Genomic DNA, 26,541 nt, shown 5'->3' with positions numbered 1-26,541 from the left:
TTATAAGCCTGACTGAGTGAACCTGATATAAGGTTCTGACCAGATAGAAAAGGGGACCCAAAGGTAAGACTAAGAAATGGAGATGATGAAAATGGTTAAAGAGAAAAGAAGGGTGGGGACAAGTGTGTATGCAAATGAGAAGGGAGAAAGTACAGGGAATTTTAAAGTCAGAAATTAAAATGTCATTTTTTAAAAAAGGCATACAGTATCAAATTACAAATTGTTTCAAATGGGTTCCTTTCAGCTTCCTGACAAACAGCCACAGTGTAAGGGGAAAGAATATGGAGACAGGAGTCAGAGACCGAGGTGGAGGCCAGTGATCACTGGCTGTGATCTTGGGGAAAATATCTGTTTCCTCATCCGTAAAACTGGTATTAAAAATTTTTGCTTCTTGCTGTGGCTGGGAGGATTAAAGGATGAAAGTGTTTTGGAAACAATGAAGTGATACACAAATGTTATTAATGTGTTGCAAAGTGCCCCAAAAGCGGATACATTTTTAGTACTTTTTATCTCCTTAACACTCAGGGAACAGGGTAGACTGAATGCATGATTAAGAAACAATTTACGGGGATATGGGGAATACATAAATATGTTTTCTGTTTATGTATTTCCAAATTTTTTGAATGTGAGAAAATGCATTTCTGCATTTCTTCTCTTTTAGAGAAAAACCCAAAACACTAAAAAATTACCCAGTTTGCTGGAAATACAGGGGACAGAGAAAAATGTTAAATGACACTTTGGAGATGCAATCACACTCAGAATGTAGAAAAACTATGAGACGGATGATTCGGTTTCTTCAAAAAATAAATGCGATGAGAAGAAAAGATGGAGGGGGAAGTGTTATGGACTTTGGGACATATCAACTAAATGGAATATGTGGACTTTGAAGCCTGATTCTAATCAATTATAAAAAGACATTTATAGGACGGCTGGCGGGGGGACTCAAACTCTGGTTACTAGATGACATTAAGAAATTAAGTTTTTTCAAGTATGGTAACTGTGTTGTGGTTGTGTGTTTTACACAATCTTTTTCTGGTAGCGATCTCTCTTGAAGTGTTTAGAGAAGAGCTGCTAGGACGCCCTTGTGACTTGCGTTAACAGGGTGGGGAGGTGGAGGAAGTGGGCAGAGACAGGGATGTGAAACACTAGCCACACAGGATCAGTTTGGAAGCTGAGAGATGGGTAAGCAGAGATTCAGCTTACGTTTTCTGCTTTTGTGTACGCTGGAAAATGTCCATAATTAAAGTAAAAAAACCCCCAACAACCTAAAAATAAAAAAACTTGAGGTGGATGTATATATAATGAAATTGGAAGGCTCTCTAAGATATAAGTGGGGAAAACGAAAACCAAGACATATAGAATATCATCATCCTTTTGATGTTTTAAAAAAAAGCCATGACAACTGTATTTTGCATAGATGCCTGCATCTATACATAGGAAAAAGATCTGCAAAACATGCATACCCAACTTTCAACAGTTGTGTCTGTTTGGAGAATAACGGGACTGGGGGTGAGGGTGGGTAGCAGGGAAATTCATGTTCACTTTTATATTTTTCTGCACGATTTAACTGTTAAAACTGAGCATATACTCATGTTACTTGCAATTAAAGTAAAATTAAACAAGTCATGCTCACTCACTTCGCGATGGCCTCATCCCGGTCCCTGATGGCCTTCTGAAGCTGCTCCTTTGGTTCCTTGTCCTCAGATGTCACTCTGAGTCGGTCTCGCTCCTCCTTCAGTGCAGTCATCTCCACACTCAGCAGCGTCACCTAAAGGGAGACAAAACGGATGAACATGGTGACTCCGCTGTTGCCGGCCTGGGGTATTTCCCTCCCAGAGGGAGAAAGGAGAGAGAAGCCCCAGGCCGGCACAGGGCCTGTGTGCCATGCAGGCTTGGTAGCTCCTCACTGTCCCAGCTCTGAGGGAGGCCCATCTCTCCTGGAGAGAGGATGCCACATGCCCAGTGGCCAGGGTGCCAGCAGTGGGAATAGATGGCAGCCATGGGAACAGATACCACATCACCTCCCTTTCATTTCAAGGCAATCTCAGGGAACTAGTGAATAAAGACTACCCATGCATCAGGGCTCTGAAATACTTTTTGGGGGTAGGGACTCAAGTTTGGTTTCCAGCCATCTTTCACTCAACATGGAGCACTGTTAGCCACAGGGCCTGAGACCTGGCTCTTATCTCTGTGACAGTACTTGAGGCAGCCTGGCTCTTCCATCTTCATTCTGCTTCCCAGATCAAAGCCACATGGAATTTAGACACCTAAATGATGTTATCACCTTTTACTCAGAACCCATTACCTTTTCCATGGTCCACGCCTCAGTGGAGTTTACTGGGAGTCATCCTCTGATGGTGGGTGAGGTGCCCTTCCTAATGGCTCCCTTGGTGGCCACGGCTTGCCCTGCTCACTGTAGAGTAACCCCCAGTACACCTTGAGCTCTGTGATGGCAGAAAGTGTGTCCTATCCATTTGTACGTCTCAGCCTGACTGTGTATGACGCTTAATCGCAAAACTCTTGTGCAGTGAATAGATGGTTGTCATATTTTGTCTAGTCATCATCCCCAAATCCCTTCTTATCCTGCGGGCATTCTTGGTTGTGGAGTCTTGGTGGAAGACAGGACATGCCCTCCTCCTACTAAAGAAGCCCAAAGGGGAGAGACACGTCGTTTTCTAGGCACCTGGGCATGGGTATGAGACCTAGACTTGCCAGTCACACCCCCCTACCTGGGACTACAGCTCTTGAAGGTACAGCAAAGCCACAGGCCACTGGGAAATTATTACATGGACAGCAGATTGTTGCCCCATTTCCTATGGCTCCTTCCTGCTTTGGAGATCAGTTCTCCAGCCTTCCTGCTGATTCTGTAAGCTATCAGATTTAATTCTAACAGATTCTCTTTCTGCTTAAGCTGAGTGAGTTTCTGCTGTTTGCTGGTAGAGTTTTCAATATTTGTTGAATGAATGGGAGGGTGGGAGCCCTTTCTCCTCAGTCAACAATATCAGACTGCAGTCAGGATGCCTGGCCTCGCCCTCTTGTTAAATATTGGACATGCTTTGATATTTTTGCAAGGGAAGAACTATCCATACAGATCTCTCCTTCTCACTAGGGGACAGACATCACCTTTCAGTATACCTCTCTGCTCTTTGAGTCCCAGGACTAATCATCCTCAGACAGAATGAAACTGAGCAAAGGCCCCAGGACTAAGGCTGAAGATGAAGTTTTCCTGGAGACACTTTAGACCCTCCAGACTAAGACAGCAGAGTTGCCAGCTCTGGGGCTTTTGTGGTGGGGACAGCTCCAGTGAGCAGGGTTAGAAGGCGCAGGGGAGAACAGGCTAAGGCACCGGCAGGGGTCGTGGCAGGCATACGCAGCTAGCCCTGAGGCAGACCAGGCGGAAGATGAGAAGCCCAGCCTCACCCTATTTGTTAGCAGGTTCTGCAGCCTGGCAGGCCAGAACTCAAGACCCAGGAAGCGGCTGGCAGAGACAGGCAGACCTCAGACCAAATGAGCCCTGACATGGCCTCCGGCCGGCCGTGGGCCAGCCAGGTGTTCTGCCAGCTGAGTAAGTGACAGATTAAAAGTACATGCCAGGCAGGAAATGCCAACATTTCATATGCTCCAGATACAACTCCACAAGAACTTTTTGCTTTGACCTGGAAAACCTGGTCAAGGTAGAGACCACTAGCTATCTGCCTTAGAAGTGACAAGGAACTTGCCCTGAGCTATACATACTTTTCATAAAAAGCAGGGGGAAAAAAACACTATTCGCCACCATCAAGTTGTGAAGATCGAAGAAGATGAATACCACCCAAGACCCAGTTCAGAGCCTGGCATGCGGTTGTAAACTCCATTCTCTCCCCTCTCCCACTGCCCCTCTTTTGGGATCTACTTGCCGATGGCTGTCATGAAGATTGATCTGTCTTGTTTATACAAGGACAGGTTACAGCCACCCTGAAATCCACTTTTCCCAAATAAGGGGGGTGTCCTCACGACTGAATAGCATCAAAGAAATCATTCTGAATTTATATATCTAGGCCTTTATTTGCCTTTTTGTCTGACAATTATTTGAGTGCTTACTCTAGGCAAGGCGCTGTGCTAGATGCTTTAGGAGATGATAAAAATAAGCCAGACCTCGAGCTTGTCCTCGTGGGGGTCTAAGGTTGGACTAGGAAGATGAGGTGGGAGAGCAAGGGCAACCATGACACAGTGCGTCGAGGGAGGCTGCATGAGGAAGGGAATCGAGAGTTTCAAGGAGGAAGTAAAACCTGCTCAGGAACTTGAACGCTGAGTAGAGACATGCGCAGGTGGCAGGGAGAGTCTTCTAGGCAGACAGAAAGAGCCGGAGAAAAGACCCAGATGTGAGAAAGCAGGGGGAGTGTGTGCCTCGTCCTCTCGCAGCCTCTGTTCAATTCTGCTAAAGCAAAGGAGGTGACGTGCAAAAGACAGGAAACGAGGCTGCGTGGCAGCGACGCACAGACCGCGGGGTCGCGAGGGATAAAGGATTCCCGTTCCTAGAGGATGGGAAGTCAATCCAGAACTTGCCAAGGTTGCCTGTCCCGTTTTCAAGCTGTGGAGGGTGACTGGGCTGCAGGAAGGCAGAAAATTGCAGATGGCTTCCTAAATAGTTCCACACCAGACTCGGCAACCTACACCTTGCTCATGTTTCTGAATGAAATAATGCCCTCTGGTGTTTTCTAGTTTTATAATTCTGAGAAGCAATGAAATAAAACAAAAAAACTGCCAGTATCAAAGAGCTGATAAGCAGAAGCGCTCCACAGAAGTTTAAATAGGCTTTAAAATAGATAAAACTTTAATTAATTCGAAGGACTTTTAGATCCACTTTCTCTTGCATTTTATTTTTCTAGTTTGGAAGACCTGTCCCTAAGTCTGAACCACTCTCTGGCCAAAGGACCATCTGAGGGCCTTAGGTTTTAGGCATGAGAATGTCTGGCTGCCTAACACCACTCCCCACGCCTGGCCAGGAACAAGCTTTCAACAGCATCCCTCTGTCCTTGGTATCTGGTCACTCACAGTGAGTGCGGCAGTGGCTGTGGGTGGGACTCCCGGTACCCTCTGAGAGAATAATATTAGAAAGTCTAATGGGCACGGCCCCCCAAAAGACAAGAGTTTATTTCTAAGATCCTTTGAATTTAAGAAATACTGACTGAAGTGAAAGCCAGGCTTAAACTCCACCTCTCAGTGGTCTTGTGCAGAAGGAAGAGGTGACTAGCTTTGGACAAGGAAAGAAGGGGGCAGGCTGGGTGGGAGCCGGGTGTAAAATGCTGCATGTTTGGTGCCCACCCCTAAGTGGGACAGAACCTCTACACATGATCCTAGTCAAAAGGAAGAGCTTTTATTTATCTCCCAAGATGGATACATTTAGAAGCTCCTTTCTGGGTGGGGCCAGCTACTAAGCCCTTTAAAACTTTTTCAGATCAGAATATAGATGTCGTTCGCCAGTGTCCTCGAGAGAGATGAAATCATGATCAAACAGGGAAGGAACAGCAAGAACAGCAGTCAGTGCTTCTAAAGCTGAAAAACAGGCTGGCGGAGGTGATGGCACTTACAAAGAGAGAAGAGGCCTGCAAAGATCAATCCTTGGTTTGCAGACTTCCCTGCTCAAAAGCTGCATCCCGAAGTGTCCTGGGAGCTGTGACACTTTAAACTGTCAGAAACCACCAGATTACTCAGGCTCTGTAGCAGGCAGTATACCGCTGGAGGAAATGGAGGGTCGGCTATTCTTATCCCTGACAATTTTACTTTGGGCTAAACCAGAGGACTGGCTACTTCTCTTGAAGACAACCAGTTCACCTCAACTTCAGGTCACTGTCCTCTGAGGATCTGTCAGAAGAAACCCTCTTCTCAGATAGACGTGGGAGAGGGGAACTCACCAGGGTCCCAAGAGAGTCCGGGGACACGTGCACATTCCCTGCACTGGCTGAGGACGGGGGCGCTCACCTGGCTGTGGAGCCGCTGCAGCTCTTCTAGGCTTTGCCTCAGTTTTCCCCTCTCTCCCTCCATGAGTTCCCTCAGGGCTCTCGAATCCTCACTGGTCTGCCTTATCTGTTCTTCTAAGGAGTCATCGTCAATTCTCCGGGAGCTCTGACAGCAAGGAGAGTGAGCCAGACAACCAGGGAGATGTCGAGAAAGGAGGGGAGCAGGGAGATGGTCAGCGGGAGAGATGGGGAGGAGAGGGGTGAGGTGGTGAGGGCAGACAAGAGCGATGGGGAGGGGAGCGGAGAGATGGTTCAGTTTGGGGGAGAGCGAGACAGCAGGAGATGGAGCAGAGAGTGGGAAGGAGAGAAAGAAAACAGAGACGAAGGAAGGAAGGAAGAAAGGGTTAGAGGAGAGAGATTCTCTTGCTCAATTTCAACCTGCAAACAATAGCTAGACATTCATTTTACTTTTGTCTCAGGCTTCAGAGAAGGGCAATTGAGTGGCGTGGACAGCACACCTCACTCCAACAGCTCCCTCCTCCCGCCATGACCCAGCCTCAACACTGCACCACATTCCATAAATCATCAGGGCATGGTCAGCTAAGGACAGCCACCTTTCATCTTACTTCATCTAATATGGGCAGAATGACACAACTATTCCTTAGGAGGATGAAAGCCATGGAGAAACAATAGCCTGAGAGCCAGGAGTGCGAACGGAAAGCAAGGCTGGCAGAAATCTGTCACGAAGCCAGAAGAAATGCCAGTCTGCCAGGAGGCCCCCTGGGGACATGCCTCTCTTCCACATCTGGAATTCCAAAGGGCCCTTGTGGTTGATCTTTTCAACTTTCTGTGCTCACTTATATCCTTTTAGCGGAAGCTTCAGATCTATCTTTTAAGCGTGCCTGCTCATAGCTAACCCCGCCGCTAGGACCAATGAGCTACAGAAAAGTAACTTACAGTTTTTACCTGGATCCAAATTTCTCTATTCAAAGCTTCTAAGAAAAGCCTTTTAATTAGAGGCCGCCATGGCCTGTATGTACTATATGTACTATATTTGTGAAGCTTTCCATTCCCTGGCACGTGGTCCCTCCGCTTGATCACCAGTATTCACCTGCTCTCAAGGGCTCAGGAGAAATTCTTGCAGATTTTATAAGGTTCCAGTTTAGGGTTGGCCTCGCTCTGTGTTTGGTTCCAACCTCCCACTAACCAGGCCCTGCAGGGTAGAAGCTTCTCAGCCTGGCCTCTTACCGTGGGCTCCATGCCATCCACAATGCTCTGTATCAGTCTCTTGAGCTCGTTGAGGGCAGTGCGCAAGCTGCCGGCTGGCACGTCCTTGGCAGATGAGGTTTCTGAAGACTCGTCCATTGAGGAGTCCGTGGAGACAGCCGAGTCAGCACTGTCGTTTCCTCGAAGGTGTGAGCAGAGATAGCGAACCTGGCAGTAGGCTTCCCAGAGCTGCAGTCTCAGCTGCCCAGCAAAGAATTATTCTTGATTATGGGCTCTAGCACATACTGCCACCTGGTCATCTTTTTCTAGTATATGAACCCAAGAACCCAAGATACTAGTTCTAGGAGAGTTTTTTTTTAATTACCTGTCTCAGGAAATACTGATACCTATTCTGGGTCCAGCACATCGATACAGACTCCCAATTCTTATTTTCCCTGCCCTCTAGCCCCTCCCATTTGCCAAATGAAGCACCTCTTTATATAGTCGGTTACTTTGGTGGGAGTCAGTGCACAACTAGGGGAATGACTGGTTACGAGTAGTATGAAAAGCCAGCTAACTGGATGGATCACGAGTGATCTAGAACCCTGTCAGTACAAGAGATATGAGGCTGATGATTAGTTAACAAGCATTTCTCAAGAGGCAATGGGGCGACAGGGAGGAGTGACGGCCTCTTAAAGTCCAGGGCCTGCCCCCAGAATCCCCAGGCAACCTCACATGCCAGAGAGACAAGGGTGTCAGCACCTGCTCTCTCTCTTGCTCCAGCTCCTCGGCCTCCATGCTCTGCTCTATCTCAGACAACAGGGATGTGCTGGTGGCTGCGGAGCTCTGCAGACTCCTCTCCTCGGTGAGCTCTTCCACCTTCACCTGTAGCTGCCTGCAGGACAGCCGCACCTCCTGGAGCTCCAGCTGGCTTTGATGCAGCTTTCAAAGAGACAGCAAACAGCAGTGAGGCTTGCCAACACCAAAACAAGCAAGGAAAACTGACACAGAACCTAATCACGCTTCTAGATCCAACCACCAACTAACAAAAATACATAGGAGGGAGGGGCATGCTAGACTATATTAGGGAGATACAGTCAACAAAATCCAGATTTGGGAAATTGGTACAAAGGACAAGCAGCTCAGTTTCTTCAACAAATACATTTCAAGGGGGAAAAAAGATAAAGGGGGAACCTATGCATTAAGAGACTTAAAGAAACATTAACCAACGGCAATGTGTAGGCTTATTTTAATTTGTACCTCGATTCAAATGAAAAATGTGAAAAATAATTTTGATATTTACAACATACTTGAAAATTTGAACACTGACTACACATTTGATATTAAGGAATTATCGCTAAGTTTTTTAGGTATAATAGTCCTGTGGTTGTATTTTTAAAGTTCTTATCATTTAGAGGTATTCAGATGAGGTATTATATAAAAATGAAAGTATAAAAAAATTCTGTGATTTAATTAATTAATTTTTATGGTGACATTGCTTAACAAAATCCAGTAAGTTTCAGCTGTACATTTTAACAGTAAGGCAGATATATATTTACACTGTGTGTTCACCTCCCATAGTTAGATTTCTATATGTAGTGACAGAAAGAAATCTAACTATGGGATTTATTTTAAAATAGTACAAGAGATGAGCAGGTAGATGTAATAAAGACGGGGCAGGACTGGTCAGAGACCGATGGTTTGCAGAGCTCAGTGACGGGGTATACGGACCATCATTACACTATTCTTGAGTTTGTCTGAAATTCTCCATAGTAAAAATCAAACACGTACACACAGTAAGATACTATTAGATTTTCACCTGAATGGCTAAACTAACTAACTAACTAACTAACTAACTAACTAACTAACTAACTGACTGACTAGATAATATCAAGTGCCGATGAAGATGTGGACTCTCACTGCTGCGGGGAGTGGAAGATGGACGACCACTTTGGAAGACTGGCATTTTCTAATGAGTGAAATATATGCCTCTCCTAGGACCCAGCAGTTCCACTCTTCAGGCACACAGAGCCAACACAAGTGGCCACCTATGTGCACAAAAGAGAAACGGGATGTTCACAGCAGCATTATTCGTAAGAGCCACCAACGGGAAACAATCCAAATTGCAATAAAAACAGAATGGATAGATTCACACGCTGGAATACTATACTGCAGTGACGAAAGAACGTACTGTAACTATATACCACAACATGGGTGAATTTCATAGACACAAGGTGGAGCAAAAGCCAGGCATAAGACAATATATAATGTATGATTCCATTCATAAAAAGTGCCAAAACTTCACTGAGATATAAAAGATGAAAGCTGAAATAGAGGTTTGTTTTTGAAGAAGTGGTAGCGTACTGACTGGGAGGGGGCAAGCGGGAGGCTTGTGGGGTGCTGATAACGGGCAATATGTTGATCTGGGTGGTGGTTCCATAGGTGTATATACTTGTAAAAATTCACTGGCCTATCCTTTTGAGGTCTGCATGCTTTACCATAGGTATGTTGTATTGTAGTGAAAAAGTTAAAGTTATTTGGGAAAGAGCTGGGGATAGGATTTGGAATAACATCTGCACAGTAATATTAAGAGTTCCCAAACCCATCGGAAAAGCAGTCTCTTCCCTTCTGTGTCACACCACACTGTTTACAGACAAAGCCCTGCGCCTGGGAGGGGCCGTGCACAGCATCTGAGGCTTGGAGAGAGAGGGCGATGCCAGTGGCAGAGCGGGGACAGCAACACAGGTATCATGGTTTACCGGCCAGGGCTTCTTCTGTCTCTCTCGCTGCTGCTACTTCGCCCATCTGTATTCTCTGTGGCCCCTTTCCTGTGGAGTCCAAACAGGGCACTGCTATCTGGTGACATTACTACTGCTGAATGTAAGGGCCAACTTCAGCACGACTGCTAAATGCCATACTCTTACTAGTACACTCCATCGCTACAGTTGCTTTTAACATAAGACTCTAATTGCAGTATCTTAATCCATTTGTTAACCTCTATGACGTGTCCACATACTGTACCTGCACAGGAGAAATGTTATCTACTCTTGTATTTGCAGACTGCCCCCCAAACCAAGAGATTCTTTTTGGGGGGGAATTAGGGGAAGAACTTCCTGGGATTTAACTAATCTCTTCTCTTATAAAATGGCATTTCTTGGGTGACACCTGTTTATTAAAAACAGAGCAGACACTGTACTGTCTTTTCCACACTGTTGGCCCGGTGGGCTTGTGGCTCCAGCACAGAGATGCAGACAGAGATCAAGGGGTGGCAGGCAGCAATTCAGAGCCCTGTAGTTCTCATGAATGGAGGAAGCTACCTTGCAGAGCCTTCGGTCAATTCTTCAAGTGTCCTGGGAGCCTCACCTCTGCTAGTCGGTATTAGAGAACGATGGGCTAATGGCACCAGTGGTCCAGATATGCCTTAACTAGGAAGAGTTTGAAGCCTGGCTGTTCAGAGAATGAAAAAGGAACTGGCGAGCCTGCTCTGCACAGTTCCCATGGATCAGCAATACCTGCTGGTCCAGTGGGAATTCCTCCAACCCCGGTTTTGAGGAAACTCAGAAAAAAGAAATTAGGATTAAAAAAAAAACATTCCTAGGAAGCATTTGGCACAATTACAAACGGCATACTAAACTGGCAAAGTACTTTACAATTATTTTCTAGGCAACTCCACATACATCTCAGCAGGAGAAGTTCAGCACAGGTAAGTACAACTTCTTCTGCCCTGGACAAAATTAGTTCAATTACTCATGCACACTCGAAAGTGCTTAATTAATTATAACAGCAAGAGAACAAAAGACCTCTGTCCTCTCTGGTCAATAACTGATCTATGGACTAGGCAGAGAAACTGAACCAAACCAGAGAAGAGCCTATTAAAATATAAGAACCCTCTAAAATAAGAATACCATCCTTTATATAAAAAAGATGATACTAAATGTATTAAATGTATGGGTAAGGAGGATATCAAATGCCTTGTGTTTGTACAGTATACCAAGTTCAAGCTCACAATACTCAAGCCCCAACGTTGGCAGAAGTGGGGGCACTCTCCCCATTCTGCTGAGGAAACTGAGACAGTGTGATGTTAAGTGATTTACCCAACAGTACCCGCTCAACGTCTGAGCGAAGTCCAGACTCCAGGTCACCTGTTTCCTGAGTCACCTCACAGTGCGACCTGTGCTCTCTGCTGATGAAATCCAACCACTCACCAGGACAAGACCCCTACACATATCTGTAAGATGCCCAGCTGGGCATGAAATAGGGCAGGTAAGCTGCCCTTAAAGGGACAAAATCCTTTACTGAGTATTAAAAGTTTAGCAAAAATTGACCGGGTCCCTAATAATTCTTATCCCTATTCTCAGCCTGAAAAAAAAAAAAATCAGATTTGATCAGTGGTTTAAAAATCTGTGTTTGAAGGCAGAACTCCAATTACAGAGTGAATCAGATCAAAGGAGGGCTACTCTGACTGCAGCAGGCCTATTACCCTGCCTGCTCAGCCTGCCTCTCATCCCTTGTCTGAGGAAAAGGATTAAAATCATGGGATTATCTACATTCCAAGGCCACTAGGCTCTACATGTCTATGATTTAGAACCATTCGGCTACTACCTGAGTACCCTGGAATTTTAATTCTGTATCAGTATGGGCCATTTCAGCAACAGAAAGGGCCTTCTGGAGAACACTGGTCATTAGCGGCAGCTTAAGGAGTTTCATGTGAAGAACAAGAATTACAAATAGTTGAAAAATACAAGGATTCAGCCCATAAATGCAGATTTTCCGAATCAGAGTGGGAAGGAACTGCCTGACGTGATACAGGCCCTGGAGCGAGTGACATTCTTCCACTGCAGAAGCAGCCCAGTCAGAAGAAAGCAGTTGTGTAGATGGCGAGGACGGGAATGAGATGTGACTCGGGACTCCTGCTGCTAGAGAACACACAGTCCACTGTGCCAGCCAGTTTCTGGATGGTCCACACTGGTCCACCTCTTCCCCATCTCCAGGTCGCCAATTCCTGATTTGAAACAGGACCTTCCATTTGTGAATTCATGCCCGAATGGAAGTTTATTTTAGGTGGGGGCAATTTTTCCATTTCTTATGTCCTCCTTTTCCTTCTCCTCTCCATACTCCGCTCTCAGGAGAGGGTAACAAGTGCTGGTCAAACACGGACTCGCAGAGGCCAGTGTGATATGCTACACTGAGCACCAGGTAAAGCAGGTGGGAGGGTCCCATTCTCGATTTTACTAAGGACTTACCATGCCACTTTGGATAAATGATTCGCTTTTAGTAAGCCTCAGTTTTAGAAACACACTCTGTTTCCTATAAAGAATCACTGAAATGTTCACCACTATTATCATTATCAACCTTAAAATAATGAACAAACTCTTTTCTACCTTGAAAGCTGCCGTGAGGCTTTACCAAGCATTCATTATTATCTATTCACGCTTTACTGAGGCCCTGATATATGCAAAGTTCCCCGTGGAATGTACAAAAATCATGGAGGGAGAAAAATTGATAATTTTCCCTTAAAGAGGTTCATCACTCAGGTGGCAGCTTAGCTGATGGTGTGAGTAAGGTAACAGTGATCTTAGCCTAAAATGTTTCTTTATCTCACAGCCCAGGGCTTTCCTCAGCAGCTGACCACTGAGCCCAGGAGACCTTCCATGGCCTGGTCTTTGGGATGGTGACCCACATGATACTCAAGCATACTTGGCTGACCACCTCTACACAAATGACACTGCCAGAATCTATTCCACTCCCTGGCATGCCCAGAGGATGCTCAAGGGGAAGCAGCGCACTCTTAGCCACTAGCCCCGGGTGCTACGAGGCCAGTCGGCAAAGCTTTCTTGGCAGCAGATGCTACACTCTATTTCTGGGGAGGCTGGAAGTGATTATCTTGTTTAGGAGGTTGTTTCTTGTCAAGTGTGAGTTTGGGAATTCAGGTGGCAGTTCCCAAATAAGGACAAATATGGCCATGAAGCAATTTCCTTTAGGGGGGGAGAAAAAGAGGCTAATTAGGCTCACAAAAGGGTCAGCCTATGCCTTTTCTAGCAACTGGCAGAAGCAGGATATATCTTGCTGTGTTCAGTGGGCAGCTTCTTGGTTTCTGCTCAGTGCCAGCCAACTAAATCCATCAGTCTGGGAAAGGAGCCGCAGAAAGCATTGTGAGCCAAACACAGAAAGTCACAGGCTCCCTCTGAAATCCCTAGCAGGTTTCTCAAACCCCAAGAGGCAGAATGACACCCCCGGTGTTCCATGTTAACAGCCCAGAAAGAACTCTGTAAAACTGCTCTAGGGGCTAGTGGCCCAGAACAAAATGAAAGGATGCCCTGTGGGTAGCAGATGCAATTTTTCTCGACAGAGCCAGGCCAGCCAAGTGAGTGAGTGCCCGAGAGCTACAACCAGGCCCGCAGGGAGACAGCACCCACTCCTGACCTTGGAAGTGGCACTGGCCTCCCAGCCTTTCCTTCCAGCTAGGCAGCTAAGCACTCCTTTTGTCTGGCCCTAGTCCTATAGGACAGCTTGTTCGCACCAGTACCTGCAGGTCTTTGTCATGGCCCTGCCTCTCCAGGATCAGCACCCGGTCCTGTAGCTCTTCCACAGTCCCTTGGAGCAGGTCATTTTCCTCTAAGGTGGCACTGAGACGATGCTCCAACTCCCGTTTCCGATCCGACAGCATCTTGATCTGAAAGGGTGGAGAGCCACAGGGGTGGTGTGGAGTTACACCTGGGCTGAGTAGGAAGGGAGGGACTAGCCCCCAAACATAAAGGTCTGTGTCTCTCCAAGTGCTCTGCCCAGGGACCTGGTGTCCCCATCTCTAAGACAGCAGCTGTGAACCACTAAAGCTAAAGAGGAAAATCCCTCCCCTCTAGAAACCTGTCTGGGAAGGGGTGGGAGTAGAGCTTTGGGGAAGCTGGAATGTGGGATGCCAGGCAGAGGAAGGGAAGGTTCATGTTCTGGAAATACCACAGATAAAGACAGAGAAGGGCCCCACCTTACCTACCCATGACTTGACTTCGACCCCACAATTTATGTACCGTTCTTTCTTCTCGAGTCAGGAGCACAAAAAAGCGCCCGAGACAGCCCCTGGACCTGCTGTATTTTCATATTCTAAAGCTCTCTACCCTTTCCCACTGCTGGCAGGTCTGGCTCTAAGGTCACAGCTCAGACCCGAGTTAATAGGGGAGCTAGCAGAGCACAGAAAACAAAGCAGTGCTTGCATTATTAGCCTGTGTTCTGGGAAGGAACAGGACATGGACACAAGGAAAGAACTGATTTTACTCAAGGTACTTTTTTGCTTGAGCAAGCCATTTTTGAATAGAAGCAATTTCTTTCCTTTTATTAAACGGCTGGTATGTTTGTACACTGAACATCTAGTCTCCAAAGAGATATAAACCTTTTAGGAAGGTCTGTCTAGTCTCTTCAGTTTCAGTTGGAAAACAGAGGAAAAGAGGAAAGAGATGCCAAGTTTTCTTTGGCCTCAAGGTTTGCAGGAAAGGTAGCTGTGCCAATCCCTCCGAGGCCAGCGATGCTTCACCCCAAGAACGCCACCCTGCTCAGGACTCTGGGAAGCCTTCCCGAGTATCCCCAAATGCCAGTGGCCTTGGGGGACTTTCGGAGTCCTGCAGGTTCCCTGGCTCCTCTTATTTATCAGTTCTCGGCTGGACTGATTTCTCAACCAGCCTCTTGCTTACAAATATCTCCCGACGTGGTTATGATGTTCTCCAAGCTCTCTAGTCAGATGTGGATAACAATTCATGACCGGGACCAGCCTCAGACCTTTTCCAGGGAAGATTTTAAAATGAACGTGTAACTTGTCCCAGGTCCTCCAAAATCCACCTCGCCCTCTGCTTTTTGGCTGTTCTCACGCTGCACTAGAATTGTTCATGGGGCACACATCTGCCCTGGCCATCAATCAATCAGATAGGATGCCATCCTGGGGAAATAAAGTATGTGGCCTTTGTCCAGAGAGATCAGGTATCTAGCCAAACAAAGGACTATTGTCTCACAAGTGTGCACCTGGGTGAGGGACCAAAAGGAACGGGCTCCCTTTGTCACTGGGCCCACAATTCCCTGCACCGAAGCAACGCTACCCACGAGAAGGGAATTCTTGCGCTAGCTGATTTTCATTTAAATACCCTCTGCCCTTTACACTTTCCTTCCTACTGATCATCTTTGTTTCCCACGTTCCACTCAGTCAGGTAATGAGGTAATATGGTTCTGATACACAACCCTGGCCCCATGAAGTAACTTATTTGAAATGAACAATTTCATAGCTTGGCTTTTAAAAGTAGTGTTACCAGATGAAGCAAGGAATCGGCATGAGGTAGCCAAGTCCTTCACTCTGCCCCCCACACATGCCCTGGAACCTGTGACCAAATCTAGCAATAAACGCTCTTGGGAATGACCCTGTGTCACAAGGGTCTAGAAACAGTGATGGGGGGTGTGGCGGGGAGAGAGAAGACAGGCAGCTTGGACGAGTCAGACCCTGGCAGAGGCAGCTGAACGGCAAGTCATGCACACAAATGGTCACAGACAGGCATGCCGAACCCACCGGAACAAACTACTTACTTCGAGAACCTGCTGCTCAATCCCAGTAGGAATTCCAAGGGAAGGGAGGGAGGAAGGGAATGAGAGGCAGGAGAAAAGAGAAGACATTGACAGACTTTAGGAAAAATGTCCTTGGGTCATTTAGGAAGCAGGGGAGGAGCCTGCTTCTCTGGGCCTGACCACCTTGGCTGATTGCTTAACCACAGTGACGGTGGGTGTACAGTCATGTGGCCCTAGCCTGTCCCTCAAAGCTTGCTCTTCAGAGCAGAAGGGATTCTCAGGCGTGGACCGGGTAGAAGCCTCCCCAGGAAAAAGCCCCCATTTGGGCTGGTGATATGGCCCTCTCCTCCTCACCTCACACAACTGGATCCTCACAGGATCATCTCCTAAGTGCTACTTTCTTTTTCCCTCTGGCCAACTCAGGGTCATAGACCCTGACTGCCCTCTTGTATGCTTTTAATACCAGTACTATCTTCCAAACGCCCAAGTACTTTCCACATATTAACTCAGCAAATCCTCACAACAACCCTATGAAGCAGATACTTCTATTCTCATTTTATAGGTGGAAATAATAGGCTCTATTAAGATGAATTGAACCGGACCAAATGGAATGGAGAAAGGGAAGATTCTCTTTCCCATGAGCTATTTAGGATTGGCAAGGATGTTTTTGGAGGGCTCAACATATTCAGTAAAAAGTAGGTCATTCATCATTTCAAAACACTCAGCAGTAACTTTGAAAAACCTTATTTTTCCAGCCAACAGACTACCCAGAGGAACCTGGATCAAGTGTTTCCTATTTAGTTTCTCACAGATATGTCTCTTTAGAGATTTTAGACAGAGCAGGTTTCTGTTCCCCAGTTCAGAGGGCTCCATATCTAAAAGACCAGCTGCAGTGCCTCCAATGAGAAAAGCACTTCTACTTCCAAACCCTGCTGCGTGGGAAGCTCACCTCGGCCTGCAGGCTTTCCAGACGGATGATGTGCTGGTTGGTTGATGAGTTTTTCTCCCGAAAATCTTCCCTGAGGGCGTGGACTTGCATGGAGAGTTGTCTCTCAACTTCTGATGCCTGCAAGCAGAGAAGACCTTCAGAGCTGATTCAGAGTTTGTGCAAAGGAAGTCTGTCCAGATTTTGCCTTTCAGTTCTCAAGAATCTCTTTGCAACGCTCTGTTCTATAAGGAGTACATGATGAGATGCTGGTCCCCCACTGCCTCCCGCATCCATTTGTTCTCGTGTGCCCAAACAAGACAAGGCCCTATCCCTACTTCTACCTTGAATGACTCTGTAGGTCCAAGACCACTTTGCTGATCAGAGGAAAGCCTAGTAAACAGTAACTTCTCAGATGTTAGTTATCATCATCACCACTCTGCATAGCAGAAGCTCAGCAAACAGCTACTGAATTAAGACAAAGTCTCAGTATTTTACATAAAAGAATAAGAAAGATATACCTGCTAACTTAGAAATTCCTTTATTTCTCCTACCTATTTCCTAAGTGGGGATCAGGCAAATCATCTCTGCATTTCTCACTTCCACTCAACAATGGGCACTATTTGAAATTCTCTGTCATATCTGTTAAAATTTTTGCCTTTCATTCTTCAAGGCCATTTTTCGCAACTTTTAATACTCTAGGGAGTGCTGGCTGAGGTGCTAATTTCTCATCCTAATCTATTTATTCTCTAATGCTGAAACATAGCAAAAACCAAATATCATTTAGTGTGTCAGCACCTTTTCTTGAATATGCAGGAGAGTATTCTGAAAGAATGCTCCCTCGGTAAGACACAAATTCTAGTCCTCCTGAAGACTTCGTCCAGGCCCCACTGAGGGGTGCCCTGAACGTTGCCCAGTTGAGAAAAGAGCCACAGGACAGGGTATGTAAGTGCCTCAGTGCTTTTTTGAGGCTAAATGGGGTTAGTAAGCTTTATGGGTTCTCAGGAGAGATCACTGTGTGCTGAAATGGCTAGGAAAGGCTTTTGGCAGAGGTGAGATGGTAATAATGTTGAAATGGTAGGCTAGCTGTTCAATGAGGCTGTCACAGTAATGGTTACATGTTCGATAGTTTTTATTTTTGATTGCTATGTAATCACTGTCCATCTTTTTTTTTTTTTTCCCCAATAGATTCGACAACTGTTGCCCTCCCCCAGACTGGACAGGCACATAAGAATCTCAACCTATAGTTCTAATTTTAAAACAACAATTACAAAACATACAACAAAATCAAATCAAACCATCTTTTTTCCTCCTTATTCTAAATTTAATTTCAGACACCAGTGGCTCGTTTTAGTCTTCTTAATCACTTAGAAACACGTTAGTCATCTTTGCCTAAAAATAACATTAGTAATATTTACTGAGTGCTTACTACATGCCAAGAACTGTGCTAAATGCTTTAAGTGCATTATATCAATTGTCAAAAATCAAAGTAGGGCCTATTGCCCTCAATTTACTACTGAGGGAACAGGCTCAGGGAAGTAAAGAAACTTGTCCAACATCTCAGTGTGTGATGACATCAGAATGGTAAATTTTGGGCCATCTTATCCCCAAATTAGGACTGCAGTACTGCCTTCTTATAGCTTAAAATAGTTTTTCCTATTTCTATCGCTCACTATTGAATGCAAACTTCATGCGTCTAATTTAGCAAGGCTCCCTGCCCCACCCCCCTTTTTTTTAACACTAAGCAATTTTATTTAAGACTCTTGAAATTTCTTCTAATAGAATTTAGGGCCCATGAGGAAAATTCCATTTCATAAGTACTATAGTTTATTGCCTGTACTGAATTCAGTTGACTATCAGGGTTTCAAATATATTTAGCTTTGTAAAGCGCTGGGTAATCCACACAGCTGACCTTCTGAGCATCACCACCTTGACATGACGCATGAGATAACCAAGCAAGCCACAGAGATCCACTGAGGGCTACAAATCTAGCTCAGGTGGTATCAGACATGCTCCCATGGACCAGTCTCCTCTCGAAGTGATCTTCCTAGAAATAAAGCTTGTTGCTTCCTACCAGGAAGCCTGACTCCAGAATCTGAGCTCCTAAGTACTAAGCTATAACGTCCCCTTTAATGTGTGACTCCTCAGATGTGCCCAGGGAAGTATTGTTCACAAAGGCTTTTAATCTACAGCTCTCACGTGAATCTCCAAAAGCCCTAGGAAGTAGGAATTGCTGGCCCTTGTTTTATAGACAAAGAGGTGGAGGCTGAAATGGGGGGTGGCACTGCCCTGGTCTTTGGCCTCCAGTTCTATGCTCTGCCACCGCACCATGGCCATCTCCAGCCAGATGGTCGAACATCTGCCTGTGTCAATGATGGAGGGGCTGTCAGATGTATAAACCTACCATTTGCAAGGAACTAATACATCTTTCGAAAGAAATAATTTTCTTATTTTTCAGAGACTGAATCTGGCTCAGATCTTTAGACCTAACAGAATGAATATTATCTATTTCTGTGCATAAATTTGATAATAATCTCTTAAGTTTGTACACAGCTCTAATGTTCTAAATGCTTTCTGATCAAAGTATCAGGAAGCCGACAAAACCAGTCTTAGCTCCATAATGAATTTCAGAGCTTCTTCAAAGCTCTTCAAGTAGGAGAGTTAGCCAGGGTAACAGTGGTCCTCCTTAAAGGATCTGTTTTGCTCCCGAGAGGAGAAATGATATGATGGAAAGAAAAAGTTAAGAGTCAGATGGTCGGGGCTGGAGTTCCATGTATACATGTACAAATTATATGAGTCATTTAACTTGAGTCTCACTTTCCCAAATTATAAACATATTTCCCAAATTACAGACACAAAAAGGGCAGGTCTGAAGGAACGCCCATTTCCCTCTTTCTAATTCAGGACTTTGTGGGATTGAGTCAAATCACTAACATTTAGGAAAAGAAAGAAATAAAAGAAATATTGCACTGCTACCAATTTAGGGCAACTGTGGGAAACAGTAAAAAATCCAAGGATCAGTTGTTTTTCTTGAAAAAAACAGGTACTGGGAAACCATGTATATGTTACATGGCACTGTCATAGACGCAGTCTGTTTCTGGTGTCTGCACTGAGAACAGTCTGTTAAGTGACTCAGCCAATATCATGCAGGTGGTGGGGTCAAGCTGAAAAATATGGGGAGATACAGAAGTATTTTGCAGCCATACCTTTCAGTTCTGGTCTCCTGGTGAGCTGTTAAAGCTCTTCAATAGCCAGCAAATACCCAGGAGCCATAACTCTCTTGGAGATACAAATTTTCCTATTTCTAGGTTTTAGTGGTGGTGAGGAGTGATAATAGGATAGTTCATTCTGACAGTAGAAAATGGCAGGCATGGGACTTACAGTTTACTCTCAGAATGATGAGTTTTGACTACCATGGCTGATTATGCAGCTAGAAACTGCTGTGGCAAATTGTGGCAAAAAATGACATCTGTAATCATAGGTGAACATATAAAAAAAAAAGTATGACTTTAGCTCAGGTGTTTGTTCTTTTCTTCTTAAATGCTTAAAATTTTTCTATACTAAGAGTAACAAATATTCACAGTAAAGAAAATTAAAGGTGACTGAAGGATTGAAATGAAAGTTAAAATCTCCACTTATCTCTAGTTATTAGTGCCACTCTCCAGTGATAGCTCTAATTTTGTCTATATTGGAAGTTTTTCTTCTGAGTCCTTCGAGATTTTTTCTACCCATAACTATCAAAAACATTACCAAAAATATTGGCTTTAAAAATACATATATTTTAACATATTTCCATGTTACTGTGTAGCTCTATCTTATTGTTTTTAACAACTGCATGGTGATTAGTTATATGAATCCAACATAATTTATTTAAATAGTCCCTACTCATGAGCATTTAGTGTTCCAATTCTTTGCTATTTTAAACACTGCTGCAAAACCCATCCGTGCTTACACATCTTTGCACTTGAGAGAGAATATCCATTAAGTGAATATATTTCTATAAGCAGACTTACTAAGTAAAAGGATATGCATATTGCCAAATACGAGTATTGCCAAACTGACTGCCCACCCCCCACACCAAAAAAAAGCTTGCCTCAATTTATACCTCTACCAACAAAGTACAAATATGCCTGCTGCCCAATAGCTTCCCACACCACTTGGCATTATGAAACATCTTTAGATACTTATTTCTAATATCTTTAAAAACATCTTTTATTTTCATTGCAAATTGGATGATTAAAAACAACCAAGACATTCGAGAAATAACCAGTTCTGTTAAAGAAAGCTGAAAAGTCTGACACTTACATCGTCCTTGAGCTACCTGAAATGAACTTTTATAATCTGAGTGCTTAGGTTATTATTATTTAATTAACCTTCAAATTGGCAAAACAGACTGACATTCCTTCTCCCTAATATGCTTGATTTGGCCAGAGTATCACCTAGGACAGATTACTTCCCCCACTGAACAGAGATGCTCCATGATTACTTTTCTCACTGACATGATTAATAACATGTGAACGTGTCCCCAAACTAGGACATTTAGGTTAAATCTGCTTAAACTGGCCAAAGCAGAACTGTTAACTGTATATTTTCTTGTTAAACAGAGGAAGGGAAATTGCATTAGTTACACATGAGCATCCATTTAACTTATGTGTCAAAAGGAAAAATACATGAACCAATTAGCCTAGAAATTATAGTAGAAAAGATATACTATTTTAATATTCGGCCTGATTTACTGTGTTTTACTTTCAGAGAAGAATTCTCAACCTTTTTCCCGCCAGGGTGTGATAAGTAATGGGCATCTGCCTGAAATACCTCAGAGGGGGCAGTGAGGGTGACAGTAAGGATGCTAACAGCTACAGCAATGGTTCACATATCAAGCATCTATGATGTGCTTTACTCTAAGCATTTCACATTTATTATCTCACTTAATCTTCACAACAACATGAAAAGTAGGTAGTGTGACTCCCCCCATTTACAGATGAGGCTATCCAGGGTAAGCCATTTTCCCAAGGTCCCACTTGTGCTGGTAAGTGCTGAGCTGGGATTCCTCTTCAGATCTGCAGCTTCTGCCCTTGTACTCTCAACCTCAACACATAGCAGCCCTTTTCTATTGCCCTTGGCTCCCTTCTCAAAAACGTTTATTAAAATGAAAGTGACATTAGAACCTTGAACTTATTCTAAGAAAAGGGTGAATTATTTAAAACTATTGCAATACAGGAGCTTAAACTGGTTCTGGGCCAGAAAAAGAACATTGGTGAGAAACTGGCAAAATTCCAGTAGGAATGCAGATTTGTTAATTTATCTCCATGTTAATTTCTTGGTAACTGTTCTATGCTTACTTAAGATGTTAACATTACGGGAAACTAGATGAAGGGTATCTGAGAACCTCTGCCTTGTTTTATAACTTTTTGGTAAGTCTAACAAACAAAAAATATCAGACTGGTAGTGCCCCTGGACATTTGACAGCAGAAAACGAATCACCTCTGAAGGATGGAACATTCATCCAAAGATCAAATAATCTTCATAAATAATTTTCAAATAAAAATAAGCAGATTAGAGTAAAACAAAAACAAAATGAACATATCCATGGAAACAAAGACTCATGAAATAGCATAAACAACAGCAGAAACAGATCTATAAAGACTTCAGATCCTAGAATTATCAGATAGAGATTATAAGACAACTGTGTTGATTATATTTAGATAAATAAAAGACAAGATTAAGGAGTGATGTAAGCATCATGGCAGAGTGAGAAGACACCTTTGTTTCTCCCCTTAAATTTACAGCAAGTTGGACAACTATAACTTAACAAAGAATCCTCTGCTCAACACACAAACATGCCTGAAAGACTTATGCATTAGAATGTCTGAAGGTGGGTGAACTGGAATGAGTAGAGAGGGTGAGATAAGAGAAAGGATAGGAACGGTGACTGCAGACAGTTCAGCACCCGCCGCGGCTCCAGCGAGTGCACGGGGTGGAGAAGTGGGGCTGCAGCCCTCATACTACAGCCTGGATTGTAAGAGCGGCATAAGCAGCAGCCCTCCGAGAAAAGGCATCCCTCCCCACCTGCATCACGGCAGATCCCAGCAGAAGTGCCTGGGAAGCCTATAACAGTCTGATGGTGCCCTCAGCCATTGCGGATGGTGGGGTGGAGCCACAAAATCATTAACTTGCCTTTCCTGCCTGCCCCATCCTGGCAGAGCCCAACAGAAGAAATGGAATTGCCTTTAAAACAAAGCAGGATCAGCAACTACTAGTAAAAAGCAGGCGGTGCTGTGAGCTCACAAAATTAGTTCTCCACCACCTGCCACATGCCCCCACCACAGTAGTAGTGCCCTGTAACTGAGGCGAGGTGGTCACCCACCATTCCAGTAGGTACGTGGCATTTTCTTTAACTGAAGTGACACCACTCCACTGTGGTCTCAGAGCTGCAAATAATGCAGGTAAAAGAAAATGAAAACTTGCACTATAACATTACCCACTGGAAAACAAAAGTACCTTACCTAGCAACTGCTGAATTGTTAAGAACAAAATAGTATCTAAACAAGAAAAGAGCTCACTACCTCAAATGAGCACACAGAGAAACAATCCACCAAATATCATGACCAACCAAGGTAACATGGGAGCACAGAAAGAAAGTGATGTCTCCAGAAACCAAACTTAAACTCATGAAAGACTGTGACTTAAATTACAGAGAATTTAAGACTGTAGTTATGAAGAAGCTCAATGAGATACAGAGAACTCAGAAAGGCAGATCAATGATCTCAGGAAGAAAATTCATAAAAGGAGTATTCTGCCAACAGAGACTGAAACTGTAAAAAAGAACCAAACAGAAATTCTGAAGCTGAAGAGCTCAATAAATGAGATGAGGAATGCATCAGAGAGCAATAGAAACAGAGCAGACCAAACAGAAGACAGAAGTAGCAAGCTCAATGATAAAAACCTAGAAATGACCCAGGAGGAAGAGAGAAAACTAAGAGTTAAAAAAACAAAATGAAAGAACTCTATAAGAAAACTACCTGACTCCATTAGAAAGAGCAACATAAAGATCATGAGGTATATCAGAAGAAGAGAAGGAGAAGAGAACAGAGAGCCTACACAAAAAAATTATTGATGAGAACTTCTGAAGCCTATGGAAAGAAGTGGACCTTAGAATAGAGGCAGCTAACAGAACACCTAATTAAACCAGTGCAAAATACATTCTATTCAAACTGTCAAGAATTAATGACAAAGAAAGAATTCTCAAGGCAGCCAGAGGGGAAAAAAAGACTATAATCTACAAAGGAAACTCTATTAGATTATCATCACATTTTTCAGTAGAAACATTATGAGCCAAGAGAGAGTGAAAAGAAATATTCAAAATATTGAAAGAGCAGGAGACTCATCTCTGCTCCAAAGGCAAACACAGGCTCAAAGTGAAGGGGTGGAAGACAATACTCCAAGCAAACGGCATCCAGAGAAAAGCAGATGTAGCAGTACTTATACCAGACAAAATAGATTTCAAGATAAAAAGGGTAACAAGAGACCAAAATGAACATTTTGTTATGATAAAGCGAGCAGTTCACCAAGAAGACATAACCTTTATCAATATATATGAACCTAACCTGGGAGCACCAAAAGGGAGGAAATGACGAAAATTCAATTATAGTAGGGCAACCTGAATACCTCACTCACAGCAGTGGATAGCGCACCCAGACAAAAGTTAACAGGGAAATATCAGCCTTAAATGACATTAGATCAAATGAACTTAATTGACATTTGTAGAAATTTCCATTCCAAAATGACCGACTACACATTCTTCTCAAGTGCACACAGAACATTCTCAAGGACAAACCATATGTTGGGGCACAAAACAATTCTCAGTAAATTTAAGAAAAAAGTCATATCAAGCATATTTTCCAAACATAGCTGTATTTAACTGGAACTTAACTCTGAGAAAAAAGCTGAGAAAACCACAAATATGTGGCAATTAAACAACTGAACAACTATTGGGTTAAAGAAGAGATCAAAAGATACACAGAGACAAGTGAAAATGGAAACATGACACCAAAATTTTGGGATGCAGCAAAAGCAGTACTAAGAGGAAAGTTTATAGCTTTACAGGCTTACCTCAAAAACAAGAAAAATCACAAACAATCTAACATTACACCTTAGAGAACTAGAAAAAGGACAAATGAAGCCCAAAGTCAGTTGAAGGAAGGAAATGAGATACCAATTTAGGGAGAATGACTGAAAAAAATAGAAAAGCAAATCACAGAAAACAGGAACTTGGAATTTTAATAGCAATGCAGTTGACAGAGAAATGTAGAGAAGGAGAAAACAAAACAAAAACAAAACAAAACCTGCAGCACAGTAAGCAGAGTACTGATTACAAATATTCAAAATAAAACCTTTCTTTTTTCTGGTCTCTCAACTTGGGTTTCAACTAGTTAGAAGTGTATTTTATTAATTAATCTCTCTCCTGCTAGACTCTGAGTTCTAGTATCCAGGCCATTATTTAACACATCACTGGTGCTTAATGCATATCTGGAGGACGATTTATGTTTTCTTATTCGAAAGTTGGTTCTCCTGTTAAGTGCTATTTTTGCTCTATAATACAGAGTATCCTTTCTAGACTCTGCACAGTACTACTTTACTACCAAGCCAAAGGAAACACAGAAACATATGATTCTTTCAAGTAAAAAATTTGAGATTTTTACAAAATGAAGGTAAGTTTCATAAGGTTCAAGCTTTTAATTTTATTGTAGTGTTTAACAGGAATCCATTTTTCTGAATGACCCAAAGTTCAGTGCCTATAAAAGTAAACATCTACCTAGCTAATCCATGTTGGGTTATTGGATTCTTGTAAGTTGATAAATACTGTGGCTGTTGACATCCGCTATACTACTTTACCAATTAATACTTTCTTAGTTCAGATATGTGATCCAGGCAGATGAACCTCACTGTGCGTCCAGGATTTATTCACAAGGATGTTCACTGCAGCATTGTTTTTAATAGTAAAAAATTGGAAGCAACCTAAATGTTCACTGTTAGCAGACTGGATTAAAAACATTATAATACTGTAAGTGCAACAGAATGTAATATACATCTACCCACATAATATTTAAAGACTTCAACAATGTAATATAACGTAAAAAAATAGCATATTTGATCTCACTTATACAAAATTATGTGTATATATTTATGTGTACAAACACAAGTATAGAAGGCTATTCACTGATAACATTTTGATGATTACCTCTGGGGGATGAGATTCCTAGCAATTTTCACTTTGGATAAATTACTTTGTAATTTTTGGACATTCTATAGAAGTATGTATTATCTTAATAATTAGGAAAAATATAGCTATTTTTATTTTTAAACATAAGTAAATTCATAAGACATTAACCTATGGAGAAAGGTGAAAGTATATTGTTAACACTGAACAAAGATCAGGGATTTTAGTAATAACAAGGCTAGGGACAGTGACACTAATCATAACAAACCTCAGTTTAAGATTAGAAAGATTAAAGGGGGAAAGTTTTTTTTTTAACTTTCAAGTTTGAAAATGTACAGTTTCATGTTCCTATGAGGTATATAAAGAAGTATAAGACGTAATCTCCATCCTCAAGTAGCTGAAGGAGATGAACACTCATGAAGCAGCCAATATAAGGCACAGAATAAATATCTGTACATACGTACCTACCGGTAGTATGAGAAGTGCACAGATGGCTCAAAATGAAATATGGTAAACGTCTTAAGAGAAGGAATAGCAAAGCATATAGCTGCGTGACCTTGAGAAAATTATACAACCATTGTACCTCAGTTTCCTTATCTGAAAAATGGTGATCAAAAGAGCTACCTTTAAAGTTACGCCAGCATAAAAATACAATAACGTAGATATAATGTTCAGCACAGATTAATATGTAATGTTATAACTAGTACTGGTTT

At 43.2% G+C, this 26,541-nt stretch overlaps 1 protein-coding gene across 2 annotated transcripts in view; it reads right to left on the bottom strand.

Moving 5' to 3' along the window:
• Window positions 1–26,541, bottom strand: part of BICDL1 (BICD family like cargo adaptor 1) — an 81,498-nt gene that overhangs the window by 8,285 nt on the left and 46,672 nt on the right. The window contains exons 4-9 of one of the 2 annotated variants that reach the window (XM_039868296.1): window positions 16,633–16,749; window positions 13,672–13,818; window positions 7,908–8,087; window positions 7,188–7,406; window positions 5,962–6,105; window positions 1,638–1,768 (exon numbers count right to left, since the gene is read on the bottom strand). In XM_039868296.1, the coding sequence (XP_039724230.1) occupies window positions 1,638–1,768; window positions 5,962–6,105; window positions 7,188–7,406; window positions 7,908–8,087; window positions 13,672–13,818; window positions 16,633–16,749 (938 nt within the window). The remainder of the gene's footprint in view (window positions 1–1,637; window positions 1,769–5,961; window positions 6,106–7,187; window positions 7,407–7,907; window positions 8,088–13,671; window positions 13,819–16,632; window positions 16,750–26,541) is intronic. The other variant, XM_039868297.1, reaches the window with a different exon arrangement.

The sequence above is a fragment of the Pteropus medius genome, unplaced genomic scaffold (assembly GCF_902729225.1).
Source record: "Pteropus medius unplaced genomic scaffold, Ma_sr-lr_union100, whole genome shotgun sequence".
In the NCBI taxonomy this organism is placed as follows: Eukaryota; Metazoa; Chordata; class Mammalia; order Chiroptera; family Pteropodidae; genus Pteropus; species Pteropus medius.
Note: the sequence above shows the minus strand (reverse complement) of the source record. Positions and strands in the feature narration are given on the sequence as shown.